The sequence below is a fragment of the Rhinolophus sinicus genome, linkage group LG09 (genome assembly GCF_036562045.2).
Source record: "Rhinolophus sinicus isolate RSC01 linkage group LG09, ASM3656204v1, whole genome shotgun sequence".
Lineage (NCBI taxonomy): Eukaryota > Metazoa > Chordata > Mammalia > Chiroptera > Rhinolophidae > Rhinolophus > Rhinolophus sinicus.
This window is the reverse complement of record NC_133758.1, coordinates 91,852,814-91,874,895: the sequence shown is the minus strand read 5'-3', so window position 1 is coordinate 91,874,895 and position 22,082 is coordinate 91,852,814. Positions and strand designations below refer to the sequence as shown.

The 22,082-nt window shown below is 37.2% G+C and overlaps 1 protein-coding gene across 1 annotated transcript in view; it reads right to left on the bottom strand.

The window, feature by feature from the left end:
- Nucleotides 1-22,082, bottom strand: part of SCIN (scinderin) — a 63,149-nt gene that overhangs the window by 30,074 nt on the left and 10,993 nt on the right. Inside the window, exons 3-4 of the mRNA XM_019726923.2 lie at nt 21,910-22,071; nt 9,819-9,968 (exon numbers count right to left, since the gene is read on the bottom strand). Of these exons, the coding sequence (XP_019582482.2) occupies nt 9,819-9,968; nt 21,910-22,071 (312 nt within the window). The remainder of the gene's footprint in view (nt 1-9,818; nt 9,969-21,909; nt 22,072-22,082) is intronic.

Genomic DNA, 22,082 nt, shown 5'->3' with positions numbered 1-22,082 from the left:
CCTTCAGTTTTATATCCCACATATGAACAAAATCATACAGTTCTCGACTTTTTCCATCTGACTTATTTCACTTTGCACGAGACTTTCAAGATCCATTCACGTTGTCGCAACAGCTAACATTTTTCAAGTGCTATTATTTGCTATGCCAGGCACTTTAAAACTCTTATTTGACAAAGACTGACATTTCACTATGTACCAGACACCGTGCTAAGCACTTTACATTTATTAAGTCATTCCATCTTCGTAACAACCGTATGAGTTGGCACTGTTTATTATGGCACCATTTTACACCTGAAGGAACAAGCTAAGTAACTTGCCAAGGTCATAGAGCTAATAAGTGACACGTTAGGATTTGACCAGTTAGTGCTCCAGAGTATGTGTTCATAACTAATAGGCTGTGTTCTTAGAAGACTGAGTAAAGGGGAAAAAAAAATTGTTTGATGAGTTTGCTGAGATCCATGGTAAGAATGAATCTTCTATCCATGAAAGTGTGAAAGAGAAAGAAACTCATGCTAATTTTGCTGTCTCGCCTCAAACTGAAAAAGTTACAGCCACAGTATGTGATAAGACATGAACAGCAAACGTGGCCCAGCTGAGTGCAATGTGTTGTACCAGAAAGCATCGAGCCTATACAAAGACTTCAGCAAGGGATCTCCTGAAACCAGTGACACCAAACTATTTACTGCAAGTGAGGGATGGTTACAACAAGATATTTTGATAGAGAGACCAAATTCACAGAACTTTTATTACAGCATATTGTTATAATTGTTCTATTTTATTATTAGTTACTGTTGCTATTCTCTTACTGTGCCTAAATTATAAATTAAACTGCATCATCAGGATGTATGCATAGGGAAAAAAAACAACAGTACATAGAGGGTTGGGTACCATCCATGATTTCAGGTATCCACCAGGTGTCGTGGAATGTATCCCCTTGAGAATAAGGGGCTGGGTACTGTATTCCTAATGGATTCCTAACTGCTCTAGGCATTTTGACCACAGAAACACTTGTTAATATAAAGACCTAGAAGGGGCCACCAGTGGCACAGGGGCTTTAAGTTTTCAGCTAGGAATTAAGTGATTCCAGAGACCACAGGTGCTATTTTGTTATGGGTGTTATATGAATAGAAAAATGGGAAAAATCTGTATTTTTTCCTCTCTGTTTTGCCAGTAACATAATGGAAATATTTAGCAATGTAAGACATTGCCCCCAAGTACATGAAAGATGTTGGAAATTGGTACAAATACAACTTTGTTCTCTGCCTAAATAGACGTTTTCTGCTGCTCACTCTTTGCCTTCAATAGTTCAATTCAAAATTAGTCAGAAAATATTTACATTAAACCATTAAAGCACATAAACAATCTAGCTTTAGATTCACAGTCTACTTGTTGCAGAATTTTTAGTTCTCACGACCTGTCTCCAGACCGTCTTCGGTATCTTACGTTTTTGTCTGTATGACCCATTGTCACTTTTTCTTTTAACATATAAGTTGGTCTCTGTGTAAATTTGTTTTCTTAGAAAGAAGAACGAGGCAGTCATGAAAACCTTTGCTGGAGCCAGGTGGGTACTAGATTTATTGGGGGGAAATCACTTTGTAAGTTACATAAATGTCTAACCACTATACTGTACACTTGAAACTAATATAATATTGAATGTCAGCTGTAATTGAAAAAGAAAAAAAAAAAACACCTTTGCTGCATCCTCATAAGCTTTACTTAATTTTCACTTTTGTATCTGTCTTTATTTATTTTGAACCTTTTAGCCAGCCCTTTCTATTCTGATATGAAATTCCAACATTTAAAATGCTACTTGCTTAAGATGCGTTTTTCCTCCTTTAACTTTGTACAAAAAAAAGTCAAGATGTTTGGACACTTTATAATAAGTACTAGAAGTGAACAATAGGAAAAAGAGCCAGATAATACATGCCTGGAGGAAGGACAATATATAATTCAAAATTCCAGATCACTCTGGATAAATAGTATGTTCTAAGTTGGTGTCAAGTCCTAAAAGCATTTACCATAGAGAGTGTTATGTGCCTCTCAACTCTGATTTCAGCTTAATAGATTAGGAAACTGAGACTGAGAAAAGTTGAGTTTTGCCTACTGCCCAAGTCCCATAAATACTAAAGCAAAGACCTTCCAAATCTACTGCAAAGCTCTCTGCATAAATTCTTATCTTGATTAAGACATTTGCATTCTTCTTACATTAATCAGTTTAGTGTGAATGGCTCTGCTTCTATTTTCACTAAAAAGAAAGTAAGCTGTTGTCGCATCCAGCGCAACACAGGCATTGAGCAAACAAGGTGGTGGCAGGTGGAGGCGGCGGGGGAGGGAGATGATGACCAGTGAGGCAGCCGCTGTGGCAAGCGCCGCAGCCCAGGCACGGGCGCGAACACAGGTCAAACTCTGTAAGATCCTGATTTTAGAATTCACCAGCTCCTCAGAAGTTTGGCGAATTATGAGTTATTAAATCTACGCTCAGATCAAGGTAGCAGCTAGACTGGTGTGACACCTGTTTTTAATGAGTGACTCAAAGCTGTGATCACCCTGATGTCAATGAATAGCCAAAGCTTGTAAAAGATCACCGGGAGAACCTCAATCTGACAACACTGAAGCTAGCTGAATGGAGGAATGCAGCCACAGAGGCAGAAGCTCTCCTTAACCGGGGGAAGGTGGGGGTCTATGCCCACCTCTATCAACCCCATGGGTTCTCCTGTTGGTCCCTACTCGACTGTGCCTGGCTTGAGTTGTCCCCCCGTGGAGATTCTTACTTGGCATTGGCTAACCAGCCATGCTTCGGGGCCAAACAGGGAGACATAAGGTGTAAGCACAAAGGTGAAGCTAAGTCCCTGAAAGGCTTGGTCTCACAGACTCTCCTTTCTTTAGGGGTAGGTACGAGGTGACAGACGGGTAGGCTGCTGCGTGGCAACAAGTTATCAGGTTCTAAGAGAGAACATTTTAATTACTCAGTAATTCTTGTGTCTTATTTCCTTTCCCTGACAAGAAAAAAAACATAAAGTCAATAGATTGCAAGCATATGGTGAATAGAAATACATTATAAAAAGTGAAGAATTTTTTTTTTTTGTTATGGTGTGTTTACTTGCCTACAAGGCATTTTATGCCTTAGGTAAGACAAATATTTACTAATAGGGAAGATACACAGATCAATCAAAGATAGGTAATTCTGAGGAAAGCTGTGACTTCCTGTAGCCAGCTCCACCTAATCTGGGTATGAGATCCCAACCCCTGCTCTCCTGCTCTCTCAGTGATGTGCTCGCCTCTAAAACACCTTTATCCCTTTATTGACATATCAAGTAAAGGGTAATTTAATACATCAAATAGTGGATAAAGGTACTTTAGATTGAGGGAAAGCATGTGAAATACATATTTGGATAAAAGGATAAAGTGAATTGGGTAGCTGCAAGAGAGGTTTGGCTATTTAATTATCTGGGCCAGCGCTGTCCAATGACAGACTTTTCTGTCACTGAAGTATTCTATAGCTGTGCTGTCCAATATGGTATCACCAGCTTATCTGTAGTTATGGAGCACCTGAAATGTGGCTCGTGTGACCAAATGACTGAATTTTAAATTCTATTTAAATTTATCTTATTTAAATCAGAACTTCAACAGCCATTTGTGTCTCATGGATGCTGTAGTTGACAGGGGATGTGGTGGCCTTGGGCAACTCACCCTGATGCAGCTCTGATCCTCAGTGTTACTGTAACATTAGCATATTAGAGATGAGATTCAGAGGATCCAACTCGTAAGAATTAACTCATAAGTTATACTATGTGAAGCTAATTTACCAGTTACTATAATATGGAAAGCTAACTTACAAATTACTATTACATGGACCGCTAACTCACAAGTTATTAAAATACATAAGCCAGAATGCCAACTTCTTAAACTAGAACAGTTGTTAGCACTGGCTGCATATTAAGAGGAGTTATGATAAAGATACAAAAATCTGCATCTGAACCTGAGATTCCGATTGAAGCCCTGGCAATGTGTTTTCAAAAATCTCCCTGGGCCTGGCTCAGTGATAAATTCCAGTCTTCAGTAGGATCAGCTTTGTAAACCTGGTCCATTCACTTCAACCATGAGGGCACACATCTGCCAAGCATTTCTGATGTTCCCATAGCTTCTTAAGAAATTTCTCCCCTGGACAAATTATCACGGTCTGGTGGTCTGGAAGGTGCCCTGGAGCAAACCTCAGGTAAAAATGTTAGGCCATCTGCCCTGTATGGGATCGCTAAAGCTTTTTCAGTAAGACCTTAAACCCACTTGGACAATTACCTGACCAGGGCTGGAATGGACACTGCCATCGTTTGCCTTTGGGGTGCCTAATTTCTATGCTTTACAATGAGCACCGCCTCCTTTTCCTTTTGACAACCCCTTCATTTGGTAGGCTCAGGCAATCTGAGCCGCATGGACCCACTACTGAGTGACTCTGTTACCTTGTTCTCATATTTAAAATGGTATAAAAATTAGTATATCACTCACAATTATTATGCGGATTAAGAGAAATAATGTATGTGAAGTGACTATCACTATGCCTGGCACATAGTGAAAACTCAACACAAGTTGGATCTTGTATCCAGCGTCAAATCCTACTTTGGTCAAAAGGTCATTCTTTCTCCTGGAGATGCCCTTGCATATCACCGCTCTGGTTCTTTGCATGACAATTTTACCATTAAGGCTCTTGTCACACACTGCCCCATCAACCTACACTTAATACTTGGTTCATGTCTTGATCTAATGATGTCATTAAGTAATCTGTATGTCTTGATAGTGTACTCTGTCAAAGCCTTATCTTTTAGATTTAAAACTACCAATTGAAGACAGATCTATAAATCGTTCTTCGAGCAAAATCTAGACAGTAATCTCCTGTGCAAGCAGAAAGGGAATAGCTGATAATGCTGAAACAGAAGAATAAGACGTAATATTCTCTTCCCTTTGAAGTTCCTCCACAATTATGGTGTGTACAAACTCATTAGTCCTCCTTGGTTACAAAACGAATTCTTTGATCTTCCCACATGATTCAATCACATCTCCCCATGTAGTGTTGTACATATGACCATCTTTTGGTGAGGCAGGACATATCAGTTATATAAGATTTATCATAGGGTGTCTATGATTTATCAGCATTACAAAGGGCCAGGCTGTAATGGTTAACAGTTAGCTGTGATCCCTCAGCAAGAGGACTTTCAGTGCAGGAATGCTAACTAGGTTTTACCTGTCCTTGCTAAATTCCCATGCAGGGAGTGGCTGCTGGAGCAGTCTGCAGAGAAAGATTCTGAGGTTCCTTCCAAATTTAGTGAAAAAATTTAACATGACCTACCAGTTATTACATGCATGGGCAGGTAGGAGAAATAATATGTATATCATTTATTTTTAACCCCAAACAGATGAAAATAGCCTGTAAGGATTCTCAAATTCTTAAGAGATATTTAGAGTTTCAGGTCCACAGAGGACCACCCTGCTCCTCTTAAAGTTGGCTCTCCACCATTATGCCTCTGGGCTTCTTTGCTCAGTAACGCATTGCTTATTTTCATCGACTTTGAAGATAACCAGAGGAAAAACTACATTAGGTTGGACGAGTGGAGGAATGGACAAGAAACTGTTTTCCTTTTTCAGTTTCTTCTTCTCCAGTCTCTTCCTTTGAGGCCAACAATCAGACAAAGAGCTACACAGAGCATGCTTATGAGGAGATGAGCTACAGCTCGAGGAGTATTTTTTCATTATCCTCCTCATCATATTCACATACTCGCACACTTACGCACATTTATTTCACCTTGCCGCCTATGTCCCTCGCCTATGCAGGGAGAGGTAAATAAACCTGATTCACATAAAATGTTTAAGCAGATTATCACCAGTTTTATGGCAAGAGAGTTGTGAAAACTTCCTCTTGATCTACATAATTCAGAAAATTTCCAAGCACCAAAATTTAATTGAGCAAACTCAAAATGGCTTTTATGTACTCTGGGATGCTTGAGAAATATTTGCATAGATTTTATACTCATATTAAAGGAATGTATTTTCTTTCCAAAAAAAAAAAAAAATGTCTACCCCCATTACCCTGTATCTAATGATTGCATGGCATTGGCTGAAAGGTTGAATGCTCATAGTAAGAGATATAAAACAAAAGGTCAGGCGGGTCCACTGAGCAGAAACATCGTGCTACTAAGGCTATTACTTAGGATGTGGAATACAGAAAATAGGTATGATTGTCAAAACTGTGCGGCAAACGTTTGGCAGTTATAAAATAACTTCCCTGCAGATGGGATAGCCATCTCTGTAGGCTTAAGATTGCATTCTCTAGAAGGAAGGCTGCCTGTGTGTGAATCACAGATGGCTCCTTCCTATTCCTACTTGGGGAGGTGGCACAGCCTCTCTCTGACTCACTCTCTTCATCTGTAAAGTGAGGGTGTAGAAATGCTATTGGTGCTCTACACACCTCACCTCAGTCTACCACAGAGGTCATCTGCAGATAGTTCATCAAGTCAAAGCCTTCTGCTCTCCATCTGATGGGTTTATCTGGCCATCGAGCTGTACTGTAGCCACACACAAGCAGGCTGGAGGTTCTGGGCAGTTAACACCCAAGGAGTGTCCCTCAACCAGTGAGGGATGGGAGTTACCAGCTAAATCCGCAGTCCCTTCAGCCTCAGTAGGTCAATTTCTCATACAGTTTGTCCCATACAGTTTCTTTGTGGGGCAAAGATCCTCCCTCCTAGACAGTCCATCCATCTTAGCATTGCATTTTTCTATTTAGGTCTATCATCAGTCCCTCAATTCAGTTGCAAAGCTAACGGGAAAATTACATCAGTCAGAAATGATTGCAAAGTGGTATTAATTTGGACTGATTATATAAAAGTGACATCTTATCAGTAAGGTCACCTCTCTTCATGTTGAGCTTTGGTGTGACAAAGTAGAAGATTATTTGGAATATTATTTTATTGTAGCATATGGATAACTATTCTGTTACTATATTCCTTTTTTCAGAATATTTCTACTTCCCCCACTGGATGAACTGGTAAGGAACAAAATGGGTACCTGAATGCTAGAAATGCAAACAAAAGATTCATTAAGTAAATGACAAGTAATGGATGGTTCCTTGAACAGCACCTGGCACATGGTAAGCTATCAATAAATGGTGGAATAAATGGCAATAGCAACTATCGTGCTCTTGAAAGCATCACAACCTTGCAGCATACATTACTTGTTACTATCATTCTTTGGATTTTGGGTTTATGCTAAGTATCATTGCCTTAAGGAAAATTAAGAAAATATTTTCGGTACTGATCACTCGAATGTATTAGAAAAACATGTTCCAAAATTTCAGCATTGAATATGAAGTAATGATAATAGGATCATTTAACTGGCTGAAAAGTTCTCGATTTCAAAGCCATTACTAACCATTATATTAAGACTTTCAAAAAATTAGAAGATAAATAATTTTAAAAGATTCTCATTAAAAATGAGTCACTTAAAAGGTCAATTGAAAAAGATATTTTAAAAGATTTTTAGAATCCTTCTCTAGCAATGTCAACAGTTGCTTTAGAGTTTCAGAAAAAGAAACAGTATTCCATTATTTTAAACCAGGCAACTTTGTGTGTGTATTCTTTGAACCAGTTTAGACCACTTTTGAAGCTTATGAACCTCGTCTAAGAAAAATATTTTTAAATGTGTAAGATACAATACAAAGTATTATGATGGAAACCAATTATATCGGAATACAACTATCAAAATATCAAAATATATTTAAAATACATGTGATAAAATAATATATGGGCCTCTTCATTAAAACATTAAATAACATTATTGAACAGCAGGTCTAATAACTGTCATAAAAATTACCAAGTAGTGATGAAAGTAAATGATATTTTGAGGTTACCTGCAATAACAATAATGGGATCTGAAAAGTCACAGGTACTGCTCATGCTAGTTTGCTGACTATCTTCACATTGGAGAAAATCTTCATTAAGAGGTTAGTGAAACTGAAGTTTTGATTTTTTTCCCAACCAAGTTCGTGATCTTTTTGTATTCCATAGTTACAAGTACAACATTAAAAGAGCCTACACAAACCAGTTTATCATAGCATAATTAATTCATCAGATAACTACTAAACTTTGTGATCAGGCTACAAAACAACATGTATAAAAACAAAAATCCCATGGCACGCTTTGAAAAAAAAAAAAAATGAAGGCTCTCACTGAAAATTTGATTCAGTTTGTGAGAGCTGTCAATATAATGCTGTATACATTGAATGTACTGAATGGAAACACAGTAGGTATTTTCTAGGATTTTTAAAAAAGCTAAAAGTGAAATGCCCCTAAAATACAGACATGGCATTTTATATTAGGAAATATGTCCCTTATCCCTATCACTAATATTTTATAATCAAAGTTATATTTTTACACATATTTTTTTTCAGGTTTACATTTTCTTAATTTAACAGTATAATATGTTAACTGTTTAAACTTTTCTGTCTCAGAACTTTCAATGAATTCCAATAAGTAAGGACACCAAAAGCATACACATATAAGCTTACGTATTAACATAATATTATATACAAAATTTTATAGTCTGTCTTTTTTCTTAGCATTATATACCATGAGCATCTCCCCACTGAATTAAAATTGTTTCTAAAACATCATTAATGTGCAAGTCTGTGTTTGGTGGTTATTAAAGTCATAAAGTTTAAAGACATTATAAGCCATAAAAATGATCTTATTATATAATATTTGATCACTAGACTATGAAGGCTATCACTGGATCAGGTAACGCAATGTATTACATTGCTCTATATCAATATTATTTAAACATATGTTTACAAGATAATCTTTAAGAAAACTTAAATGCAAATGGCTAACCTCATTGGGAGGAAAATGTGTAATATCCCAGGAAATTAGAGAAATGAAAATTCAGAGATACCACCTGCTACTACTACATGCAGGAAGATTCAAAAAGTGTCACAACAGTATATCCTGACAGAGTTCTGTAAGTCCATGAGGGAACACAGTGCTTGTGCAAGGAAGAAGCATTTGGTGCAAACATTTAGTGCCTGGCACACCATAGACGTTCCATAAATATTTGCTAAATGAATAAATGGAAATCAATTGATCAATATATATCTAGACACCTGAATATGACACGATAACCCTTTGACTTATAATCTTACTTTAGGGAATATATGCAATAAATACACTCAGATACTCCCTGCAGTGTTAGTAAAGGGGCAAAATTGGTCACCATTAAATGTGACTGGTATAATGATTAAGTACATGACATAGGTATAAAGAGCCATGTAAACACATTTTACATTAACAACTATATTAAAATTATAAATGTCTTGTCTGTAATTTTTAGTGTCAAATTATTGAAATATGTAAAATATTGGTGTTTTCCATCTCTTGGTGTAAGACTTTATTTAATGAAATAATTGTTCGATTTTAAAATTCAACATCACTGTTTAAAAAACAGTCAAGACGCCAAGATGAATAAACCATTTTTTCTTCCAAAATAAATTCTTAAGTCACTCTCAAAAGTATTGCCCACCTATTTGTCCTTGAATACCACAGAAGACAGGGCCAAGGCTTCCTTCGATAATGATTTCAATGGTGAGAGAAAACAGTCTTAATGTTCTCCTCTCCTAGTACCATGATTTAAGATAACGCTGATACTTCCTCTTACCTAATCCAAGCCTAAGTAGTAGAGAATTTGTTAAACCTAACGCACACACACATACACACATGTCTCTCCTCACACACTCAATTTAAGAGTGGTAACCTTTTAAAAAACCACCAAAGTCACAATACCTGTATAAGCTCAAATGGTTCACTTCCTTCTTCCACCACAATTAATTGAGATCTTCCGTTCCTTTCATTGTCCCGAATACCAATGGCAACCTGGCTTGCCTTCAGACGCTCATATTTGTTACATGAAGAACCACACCATTGGTAAATTTCCTAAAAGAAAGAGATAGATCTTTTGACCCCAGGAATATGTGGTGGACATTCAAGCATGTTGTAATACACATGGTTATTAATTATGACCAAAAAAAAGGTATAAAAAAAACCCCCAAAAAACCAAAGTGATAGAAGGAGACCAAACTTTGGGTGGCGAGCACACAATAGAGTATACAGATACTATATTATACAGCTGCACATCTGAAATTTATATAATGTTTTTAACCAATATTACCCCAATCAATTTATTACTGAAAATGTTTTAAAATTATCTATAGTTGAGGTACATATGGTTTTATATATTTAATTTATACCTCATTCTGTACCTTGTTGCTCTCAGAATGATAAAGTAAGCCTTTTTTAAATATGGGAAACATAAATACGTATTTCACCATTCTTTGTATAATCCACTAAGTACAATTTATGAAAGTAAACTTATGTAGGTTACTTACATTTAAAATCATAAATAATAAACCATACTTCAGAAAAGTGGTCAAGAAGCTGTTACAGTAATATGCTCTTGATGGTCATAAAAACTGATACAACACTTTTGTAAAGCAATTTAATGATTCTTATCAAAAACCATTAAAAGAGTTAGAACCTTTGGCCCAATAATAGCACTATCCAAAATTTATGTTAATAAATTGTTCATAAAAAGATAGAAAAACACATGTACAAGTGTTTATTGCTATGAGATTATATAAGTGAGGCACTGGAAAGACACTAAATGTTCAATAATAAAACAACAGTTACATAAATTATGATACATAGAAAAAATACTTAAATATCAAAGTTATATTTTTTAAAAAAATAAACTGAACAACAGTTTGATATATTGTAAATTAGATAGATTATATTAACTGCCATTTAGATTAAAATAGTATATATTTTAGACTTCAGTACAGTGTTCAGAAGGTATACAAATATAAACGTAAAATAACAATATCATTTTCTCCATTAAATGTGGTTAAAAGAGAAGTTTAATGGTACCTAGCCCCGGTGGGGTGTGGGAATGGGCATTATTACACACTAGTGGGAGGTATAAACTAACGCAGGCTTTTTGGAGGGCAGTTTGGGATCATATCAAAAAATTATATGTGCGTTTACAATTAGGAAATTCCGTTTCTAGGAATCTATTCTGTAGAAGCATTCAAACATCTATCCCATTATATTAGTATCATGTGCCTCACTAACATAATGGGATACAAAAACAAAGAAACAAACAAACCAAAAATGTTTCATCAATAGAAAGATAGCTACATAAATGTCATTAAATGGATACTACAGGTTGCCAGTTGTTAAAAATTGAGGAAAAAGTATCAATATTGATGTGGAAAATTGTGCAAGGTATATCATCAAGAATAAACTAAAGCCATAGAATAATATAGTCCCATAGAATAATGTAGAAACAAAAATATGCTCTTTATGCATTTGCAGAAAAACACGTCCTAAAACAGCTTTAACGCATGGCGTGGGGTTGTTATACACAGAAAGACAGCCTTCAGTTCTTATAGTATCTAAGTCAGTGATTTTTTACTTTTCCTACAAAAATGCCACTCACATTTATTAGGTGTCTGTTATGAGCTAGATAGTGGGGATAGAGAAATGAATGAGAGAAAACTAGCAGGAGACATTGACATGTAGACAACTAATGCTAGTAATATATTTGCACTAAATTTGGTTTTCAAAACATTTCCACACATACATACTTCAGAGGCAGTTAGCATTGCGGTTAAGTGTGAAGAAGACAGACCTTGGTAGCCACTTATTGGCTCCGTGACCTTGCATGTGCAATTTTTAAAAGAGCAAATAATAAAAGCAAAATAAAAGAGCACCCAAACATTCAAAAACATTGGCTCTTTTCTCTGATCACAAGACATTTTCAGAGTCATTTCTTCATTCAAAAAGTGTATTTATCACTTAAAATGGGGCGGGCTGTCTTCCAGGCCCTGGAGGTATTTCTTGGAGCCACATCGGCTGTTACAGACTCTCTGATCTCTCACCCCACTCTGATCCTGATGGACTTAGTCCATATTCCTCTTTAAAAATAAAATATACATTTTAGGAATTAAAGCCTTCGAAAGAAGTAAAATAAAAAGAACTAGGCTTTGCAATCCTTTTCACTCTAGAATCTGATATAGTCAATATGGGCAAGGGGTGGCTTTTCTGTTTCGGAACGAATCCTGCACTTCTACTATTTCCCCTGTAACCTCCTTTCTAGTCTGGGCCTCTGAGGATCAGGCTCCTATGTGGAGGTAATTTGAATACCATGCCCAGGTTAGGAGTGACAAAGAGTGAAAAAAAAAAAAAAAAAATGATTCCCAACGATCAGGCAACGCCCAATCACATTAAAATCAAATGTTGGAGTAAAAAGGCTATTTTTAAAAATGCAGCTACCTAAGCCTTCACCTTAGGGACTCTCAGGTATGTTCTGGGCAGCCCTGTTTATTGAACACTCCCCAGGTGATTGTAGCATTCTCTCAGGGCTGAGAACCCCTGCTGGTCGCCCTGAACACGTGGTACCTGGCAGGCATTAGAGAGAACCTGTAACATCTAGTACTTACCAATGCAGCCAAGCATGCTACTCTCCTGAGTACACCTAGGTCGGCTCTTAGCTCAGATTCCTTTCCTACCTTATTCCACGTGATTTTGCAAATGACTCTTTCCTCAATAGGTCTGAGAAAGCAAACTGCTAATTTACGTTACAATGAAATTTAGTAGGTAGATCAGAAGTTAGCTCTCTAGATTTCTCAAATTTACTAGCAACTTTCATCACACACTTGCCCTGTATTTATATGATCATCTAACAGTTGTTTATGTTCTCCTTACCTTGGTTGTATAATGACCTCTCATTTACTTCAAAGAGATTATATAAATCACACAAAATTTTATTAGCATTTATAAAGCATTATGAAAGCTTGGTTAAAATGTGTTTAAAAACGAATTGAAGATAATCATCTTATAAACATAATTATTATTTAATGTAGTATTTCACAATATTCTATGGATCCCAAAACATTTTCTACTACTACTTTGGTTTGGGAGTTTTTATGTGCAGTATCAATTCACAGATAAATCAGATAAATTTAGTTGTAGGAAATACTCCTCATCATTGCTTATAGGCCACATTTTCTACCTTTAAAACAGCAAAAAAAAAAAAAAAAAAAGAAAAGAAAAAAATCCAGGAAATAGTCATAAAAATAATATAACTTTTAAGAGTGAAATTTTCCTTTGAACTCAAAGATAACTAAGTCACTAAAGAAAGTTGTACAGATGTTTTTTATTTTTATTTTTTATTGACCACAAAAATGAATGCTATGTTATGCTTCCTCTTATTTTCACCTTACTTTGTGCTACTATTTCCATAAAAGTGACATCTTATTTACTAGCTTAATTTTCAATGGTTTAGTCAGATAAGAAATGCAATAAAATATGGATTCTAATTATAAACTGCTAAAAGTCAGAACTGTTTCAACAGTCTTATTAATTAAAACACCCTTTTCATTCAACGCTAATTAATTTTTCGATTATGACTGCAGCACATTTAAACGTGCTTTAAAATCTTAAACAGAATTTTAGCAGTTCATTACATTTGAGCAATTCATATTCTCCACCATGTGTGGGTGATGTGTTTCGGGTACCTCATTTGAACAGAGCTCTACTGTGCTAAAATAAATGTGTGTACGGAGTACTATTAATAAACTGTGCTGCTCGCTTTATTTGAAGGTAGTTGGTTAAGACGACTTCACCACTGTGCACAAGGAAACTTTGTACTCAATTGGCACCATGTTTGAAAAAGTCTCTCCTATAATTCAACTTACCCTTTTTTCAGAGCGAATGGGATGCAAAAAGGAAATTCTTCAAAGAGCTAACAAATGTCTGAATTGATGAGAGAGGTTGATCTGTATCACTACAACAAAAACTTTTCATGATCACTTAAATTGTTTTATTTATAATACTTTCCTGGGATTTAAAAGAGAAACCTTTTGTAAACCTGATTTAAGTGGAAAATCATTAATTTAAAACCATGTTTAAAGCAAACATGGTTTCAGAAGAAGCTATTTGATGCTCTAAGATCCTAAAGAATTTAACAACTCAACACTAAATGTTATATTTCTTTAGCGAAGGGACACAAAAACTCCCTGTAAATATGGAAGTATCCATTCAATTCAGAATAAGTCCACTTAAATTTTAGCTGAAATTTGTTAATAGACATATATGGCCCATGAACACTCTCTAATAGAAGTTTATGGAACTATAGTTAACTCTTAATATACGAACTCTTAAAGGAAAACAAAATTACTCTGGATGGTTGCGAAAGGAAGAAATAGGAGAGTAAAGACAATCTGTTTGTGGCAATTAGTCTGGTTCACTAGCAACAAGAAACAAAACCAAAATGAGTGATATTTAAAGAAACCACCACATTGGGGGCAAACTAGAGGTTTCTAAAATTTCCTTTAAATTATGTAGTCAGAGTTAATTAGTAAGACATCAAAGTACAGCCAAACCTCATTTGGAGACAGGAAATAAGAGCAGGAATTAAACAATGTTCAATGATGCCCTTGAAGGGAAACAAGATTTCGGAAGCTGAGTTTTAAAGGAACGCCCCAAACAGCCCATGTGACGTTGACTCATAACATGTGCAAATAATTCAACACATACTCGCTACCCTTTTGTCCTTTTCTAAGTTACTGATTCTAAATACATCTAAAATGTTACAAGGAGAAGGGGGAGCAGTCCTCTTTCTCTTTCTTGCTTCTATTGGCTTTGTTTTTGCTGTGCTTAGTTTCACCTTAGATCTAGTTATCATTCAGCTATACCTCGTGGCTGGAGTTTCTCTAAGCATAGCTTAAAAGCGGTAATAATTTATGCGATAATTCCAGGAATCATCGTTTTTTTCCCCCCAAAAAAAACTTTATAATATGACTTTGTTTTTGGATAAACAAATAGCAGTTTATGTCCTATAGTGTTGTTGATCAAAGCCAAGCCAACTCAATGTCCATCAATGACATATATATGTGTTTTTTAAAAAATACCTCTGACAAAAGAAGATGAATGGACTAGGTATGTAGGGCCACTGATGGCTTGGGGACTAGCAAGGAACCAATTACATGTGAACTAGGGCAGAGCAGTGGTGATGGAGGGGAAGAGAAGAATCGAGGGCTCTGTAGAAGGCTGAAATCTACAGGATTGGCTAACAATGCCCTCTGGGTGTCCTGGACGACAGGGCAAGGGAGAAATGACTTGGATGATTCCAGCTTGGCTGCTGTTAATGACACCACTTACTGGGACTGGGAGACAACTTTGGAGGGTTCTTTTTGTAGTGACAGCGAGAGTAGGTGAAAGCATGTTCTCTCAAAGTATTTGGCACACCAAAGAAGTTTTAACATCACATTTTATCAAAAACTAATTCTCCTAGTTGGTGAATGAACTATTTTTAACTGGCCTATTGGTTCTTTAGGCATATAGTCCCTGAATGTTTCAGCACCTTTAGACATTTCCCATATTGAACTGGTTCCCAAAGTTCACTGTACATTATAATAACCTGGGGGTGGGGCTCAATAAGTACTCAAAATCCCATCCCAGAACTTTAAAATCAGAATCTTTAGGGGTCAAATCACATTAGTATTTGTAAAACCTCTTCCAAATGATTCTGATGTGAAATACTATGGCTTCTGTATGTGTGAGTGCCTCTCACCATTTGACAGCACCTTGAGGTCAAAGACTATATGGTTTTCATCCTTATGTTCCATGTACCCAGCTAAGCAAACAATAAATGCCATTTATCCCTACTTTCATCGCAAGGTAAGTTTTGGAGATTTAAGATTAAGTAATCTTTTCCATTATGTTTTCTTGTTGCCTCAAGGCTCTCCCCTTATAAACCTAGTGAATAGCATTACTTTGAGGTAAGGACAAATTTATCCCATACAAAGAAGACTTTGCTCAGTTTTTAGTTTTAAAATAAGCAGTTTTAAGTCACAGCAGAGATAAACATCTGAAAGCCAACATCATTTTAATTTAAAAGAACCTTGATTTTGCTAAAGGTCTTTTTGAGGAAAAGTGAGGATGCAGTCTGGAAAGCTGGTTTTTCCCATCACACACAGAGTCATGTCCTTAGGGGCTAGAGTGCACTGCAGGAACCATGGAGTAGATGACAGTGTAAAATGGTGTAAGACTCGTTTGTGAGGCCCAAGAAGAGAAAAGCAGATTACAAGAGAACTATGAAACTTGATCAGGTGCAACAAATCTTTGAGAAGAGTTTGGTACCCTACCCCCCAACATATTTGTCGTATATTCATCCATGATCCTAAGCATCAGAGCAGAAACAATGATGGGCAGTTGGACCAATAGGTGTTGGTACAATGTGGATACAGGGTCCCCACAACTCCAGTGTGGCATGGGAAAAGCAACGCAGAATTCCTGAGTGGGGAGGTGGGGGTGGGGTGGTGTAGTAGTGGCTGACAGAACCACAAAGGATCTTGCAGTGGATATGCAGGCATATCAAGAGAACAAGGTCAGACCATGGATATTTTCCAGCAAATATCTTGGGACAGAGGTCATAGCCCAAAGCTGAAAAATGAATAAAATGGCTGGGCCTCCATGAAAATTAGAGAGGAGTGAAGCCTGAGACTGCAAGCAAACCAGACTCACAGGTCCATTTTCAACCCCAACCCCCATGCTTAGGGCATAATATTACACAAGAATTCCAACCTGCGGTATACAAAAGGGGCTGGGTGGGGTAAGTTGGAATTGCTTTAGTGGTAAACAAACTTCACCTTAATAAGCCAAGATTATTTTATTTTTAAGTTTCCTGTGGAATTAGGGGCTTGTGAATAAAGTCAGGTTAAGTTACAGATGAAAAAAGAAAATTACATCTTTAGATGCATGACTGCATGAGACTATGTTGGACAGCTATACATTTGTTGGAATGACTAAGTTCTGGGCCTTAGATTAGGGAGAAAGGGAATGAGTGAGGGTAATAAATGAACGGGCAGGCAATGTGAAAAGTACTGAGAGGTGAGTCTCTGCATGGTGACAGGAAAGTTAAGGTAAGGTATGCCTACACCTACAGGGGTATGTTGTAGGACAGCGGAAGGGGTGGAGGAAGAGGTCAGGGAACTCATTACAAAGAAGGCAATACTGAGTTGAATATTTAAGGGTGAAATGGTATCGAATGCTTACTGGAGAAAGGTGACCCAGAAGAAGAGAGCATTTTAGGCAAAGGAAACTGCATACAAAAGCAAAAGCGTGGCGACTTGAGGGAAAGTTTCAAACCCAGGGTACTGAGGTAGTCTGAAGGTGACTGAGAGGACAGGAGGGATTCAAGAGACACTTAAGAGCTAGAATGAGCTAAACATATGAGTGAGTGAATGCACAGCATTTGGGAGAAGTTGTCAGGACGACTCCTGGATTTAGGGTTTGAGGGCCTGACTGAGTGATGGCACCATTCACAAGATAAGGACAGTAAGAGGAGAAATCATTCTGGAATGAGAGGGTGAAGCTCATGATTTTTGTTTAGACTTGGGTTTGAGGTTCTCATGATGCACACAAGCTGAAGGATCTGGGAAGCAGTCTGAAATACTGAGCTAGAGCTCAGGTAAGAGGTCGGCACTGGACTATACAAATGAGATTTACCAGTAGGCGAGTAGTTGAAGCTGTGGGTAAAGATGAGTTTGCTCAGGAAGACTATATAAAGAAAAGGCAATGATCAAAAGTGGAATCCTTAAACAAACAAACAAACAAAAAGTCTGAGGGGGTGGGCAGACCATATGAAAAAGAATAAGAAAATGTAGCTTCAAAGGGAGGAGAAGCAAGGAGCCAGGGGAGGAGTGAGGCTGAAGCAGAAAGGAGTAATCAAGTGTCAACTGCAGCACAGGAATCAAGTGGATAATGATAAAGTGGCCACTGGATTCAGCAAAAGGCATTATGCCCCTAGGAAGAACAGTTTCAAAGAAATAATGTGAGTGAAAGTCAGAAAATGTGGGTTGAAGACTGACTGGTAAATAAGGAAGTGGAGACTGCTTTTTCAAAGCAGCATGACTAAACAATGAGGGGGATGATGGAATATAAATAGCAAAGGGATTAGGGCAAAGCTGCATGAGTGACCAAACAAGTTAACAAGGAAACAGAACATGAAGAACTCACCACAGAAATTCCCACCCTGTAAAATCTAATTCTCCACTAGTGGTTGACTCAGACATATACCATATTTCTAAAAGAGTTAACTCTAGGTGCCAAGCTTGGAGAATATGAGCTTTTTTCATTATCATTCACATTCTGTAGTTATGGATGCTTTTTTGTGATATATTTAGACGTATTGTATTAGTTAATTTCTACAAATACCTCATAGCTTTAAAAATAGCGGGAAAATAGTGATGTATAAATTCACCAACATTAAAATATATGGTTCAAAAGCATTTTTCAAAGATACACTAAATTCCAAATTGGTGAGATCTAGCTATGGTACATATTAGTTTTTCTGAAAACATGCTAAATATAAGACAACTTATCCAAATCATCCTCTAAAATGTTGATGCTTTGCGTAACTTTCAAAGTGATTAAATGGATAATGTTACAATCTCATATTTTAGGTTGAGGAGGTTACATTGTCACATCTAGGGAATATTTACTGTAGTCCAAAATCTTATCACAGCAAATGTTTTTAAATTATATGGCACGTGATATTAGTAATAGTGATTGTTTATCAAAAAGCTGACTTCCCTTAAATACAAGTAAGATATAAGATTTAGGTTATATCCATAACCCAAGAATTGGCCAGTGGGCTTTCATTGGGAGACAGTTTTAGATGTCTAACCTACTGTTTTCATACCTGGGTGATCAAACAAACTTGAAGAAATGGCACGGGTTTCCTCTGGTGTGCTCTAAAGCAGAAGGTGATCACTAAATAATTACCTTACTATTAAAATGTTACGGTAGAGAAAATTTTGGTTCCATGCCTACTCTGTTTATTTTGACACACCCTCAAAGTAAAGTCCCCAAGGTAACTGCAAGATCTTATCATCACCATTTAGTAACCTTTGGCGATACACCAACTAGTTAAAAGTTAGTAAAATAAACACAGATCATGTGGGTATTTGTTCCAACATACTTAGGAATCCAGTGCTTGATTTCCTCCTAAGGTATCCCTTTGGGGTGTAAGAAACTTCCACAACAGAAGAGATAATCAAACTCAGGTATCTCCGCAACAAAATCATTCCAAAGGTCTCTAACCAGGCATGACAGTGGGTGACCACTTGAAAGTTATTGAGGATCATTAACTATGTAAAATAAAGATAATTTACTATTAAACAGATGAATGTTCTTGAACCTTATTATGAAGACTCTGTCCATTTTTTGTGAGCCTGGATTTGTGGGTCATACTCCCAAGGGCAGACATTATCTATGGGAACATATACAGCATGTGTTACTAGAACAACAATCTGTCTACCACAGCACCCAACTATTAATTAGCCCACTATGGAAACTCAATTGATGCTTGTTCAACAAAATAATAAATGATTTCACTTATAATACTACTTTCAGTACATTCTAAGCCAGGTTACACATAATCAATTCTGAATCCAGCAATTTATGAAATTGTTGCAAGGTATTCTGTTATAGATATCAGTATATCAGTATATCATCTGATATACTACCAAGTTCACTTAGTGTAGTGAAAAGGATATATAAAAACCCAGGTCCTATCCCAGGTCAGCACTCAACCTGTACTAATGCAAGTGACTTGCTCACTCCTTCTAAGGCTTTTCTTCCTCTTGCGAAACTGGGATAATAATTGTCATTTCCACATGTGACTGTGTGTCAGATGAGACTGAATCATAGCCAGCTAAGGTTAAAAATGTTATTACAACCAGAGTCAAGATGAAAACAAATAAATAAATAAATAAGGAAGTTAAGGCTTGGAGAGGTTAATTACTTGTTCAAGACCAAACAGTAGGGGCAGACAGGTGGCTCAGTTGGTTAGAGCGCGAGCTCTGGGTAACGAGGCTGCTGGTTCATTTCCCACATGGGCCAGTGAGGTGCCCTCCGTAACTAAGATAGAACACGGCACCTTGAGCTGAGCTGCCGCTGAGCTCCCAGATGGCTCAGTTGGTTGGAGCGCATCCTCTCAACCACAGGGTTGTCGGTTCGACTCCCGCAAGGAATGGTGGGCTACACCCCCGGCAACTGGACCTGGAGCTGAGCTGCGCCCTCCACAACTAAGACTGAAAGGACAACAACTTGACTTGGAAAAGTCCCGGAAGTACACACTGTTCTCCAGTAAAGTCCTGTTCCCCTTACCCAATAAAACAAAACAAAACAAAAAAACACATAGTAGATGACTGGAGAGCTGAATTGAACACTATTCACGACTATTGCATTTGTAGAACAATTATATTACCCATAGAAAGTTTTTTTTAGAAAATAAATATTTTCAAGTAATGGCCATGATGAACTACAGGATCAATGGGAAGAGTCTCTTGTTTCGGGGCCATAGAGATCATCGAATCAAATACCTAACTTTTCATAGGTAAGAACCTGAGATTACAGTAAACTTGGATGAAACCTGAGGTCCCCTTTTGCTATGAAAAACACCATTTTATATGTAAAAGTACTTTATAAAGGGATAAAGGGCTTTACTATGTAAGGGGTTGAGATGAAATTTGAGACAGGCAATCAATGACTGTGCATAGGCTTTGAGAGACTCTGAATACTGGTAATTGTTTTTGGAACTGTGTAGCTTGATGACACACACAGTTATCTAATTGTATACGTTACAGTTTTGGTTTCAGAAGAACGGAGGGATGGAACAGCATTCGTTTTCTGCCTCAATCTGAGGGTCAAGACCAGCCTGGGTAGGGGGATGGGTCAGCATTTAAGGTTGAAAGGACTTTCTCATGAACCCCATTCTGAGAGTCAGGGCAAGAGTGCTACCATTGTTGGGTGCAGATGGTTAAGTGCAACCCTGAGAATTGTACTTCGGACATTAATGTTATGATCTCAACTGTGAGATCACATGAGCTGGTGTGATCCAAAACAGCTGGGTTATATATTAGCAGTAATAAAACTGTAGGTGTCCCCTTATGTAGAGAAATCAATGGCATTTAAAGGTTGGGGCCATGCCCTTTATTTCTACTTTTAAAACCTTACAATGTTGTCAACACACAACTTAAATTCTACCTACTAGAGTCTAGCACAAAACCTTGCAATGCTACTTCTTTGTCATGATAATAGTAATTGAGTATACCTGAAATGAGAGAGGTCTCTTTTTCTGAAAGCACACATAGGTCAGATATAATATACCATTGTGTATCCCATTAAGATGATACTTGATATTAGTATTAGGTGGGTGCAAAAGTAATTGCGGTTTAAAAGGTTAAAAATAATTGCAAAAACCGCAGTTACTTTTGTACCCACCTAATACTTGTCCCTGTTCTTCTAATAGACCTAAGATAATTAAAAAGTGTGAAATAGTATGGTGTGTGTGTGTGTGTGTGTGTGTGTGTAAGGAATATTGCCCAAAACCCTTCAGGCAGGCTGTTGGGACTTATACTATGTCCACGTAAAATTCTAGAAACTTTGTTTTCTCGGGGAATCAATTTTCCCCTCAAGCAATGTTTTCCCACACACCATTAGTGACAAAAATAATTAGAGGAAGCTCTGTTCAGAGAAAAGGGGAAATATAATTAAAAATTATTCAATTTATGTTCTATGGTAGGAAGAACTAAATCACTACACATTCTAAACCTATCAGAAAATAAAAACTTTGAAGTTTCACTATATGTCTCATTTCAATACTAGCCAATTACTCCTATGATAGGGTTATATCTCACATAAACATGACCTCTTTCTAGTGTGTAGAAAAAGTGATTATCTCCCATGACACGTACATCAGAAGACAATTTACTTTCCTTTAGATGTCTACATGAGTCTATAAACTTACAGTGCCAAGGTCAATGATGAAGCAGTCACCCTTGTTGAAACTGTTCCAGCTAAGGGGAACTTCCGTGGCCCTGACCACTCTCCGACCCTTCACATGCAGGAGCCTCTTGGCGGTCAGGTCATTTGTGAGAACATGATGTAGTCCCGATGACACACCTCCAGCCTGATCAGTGG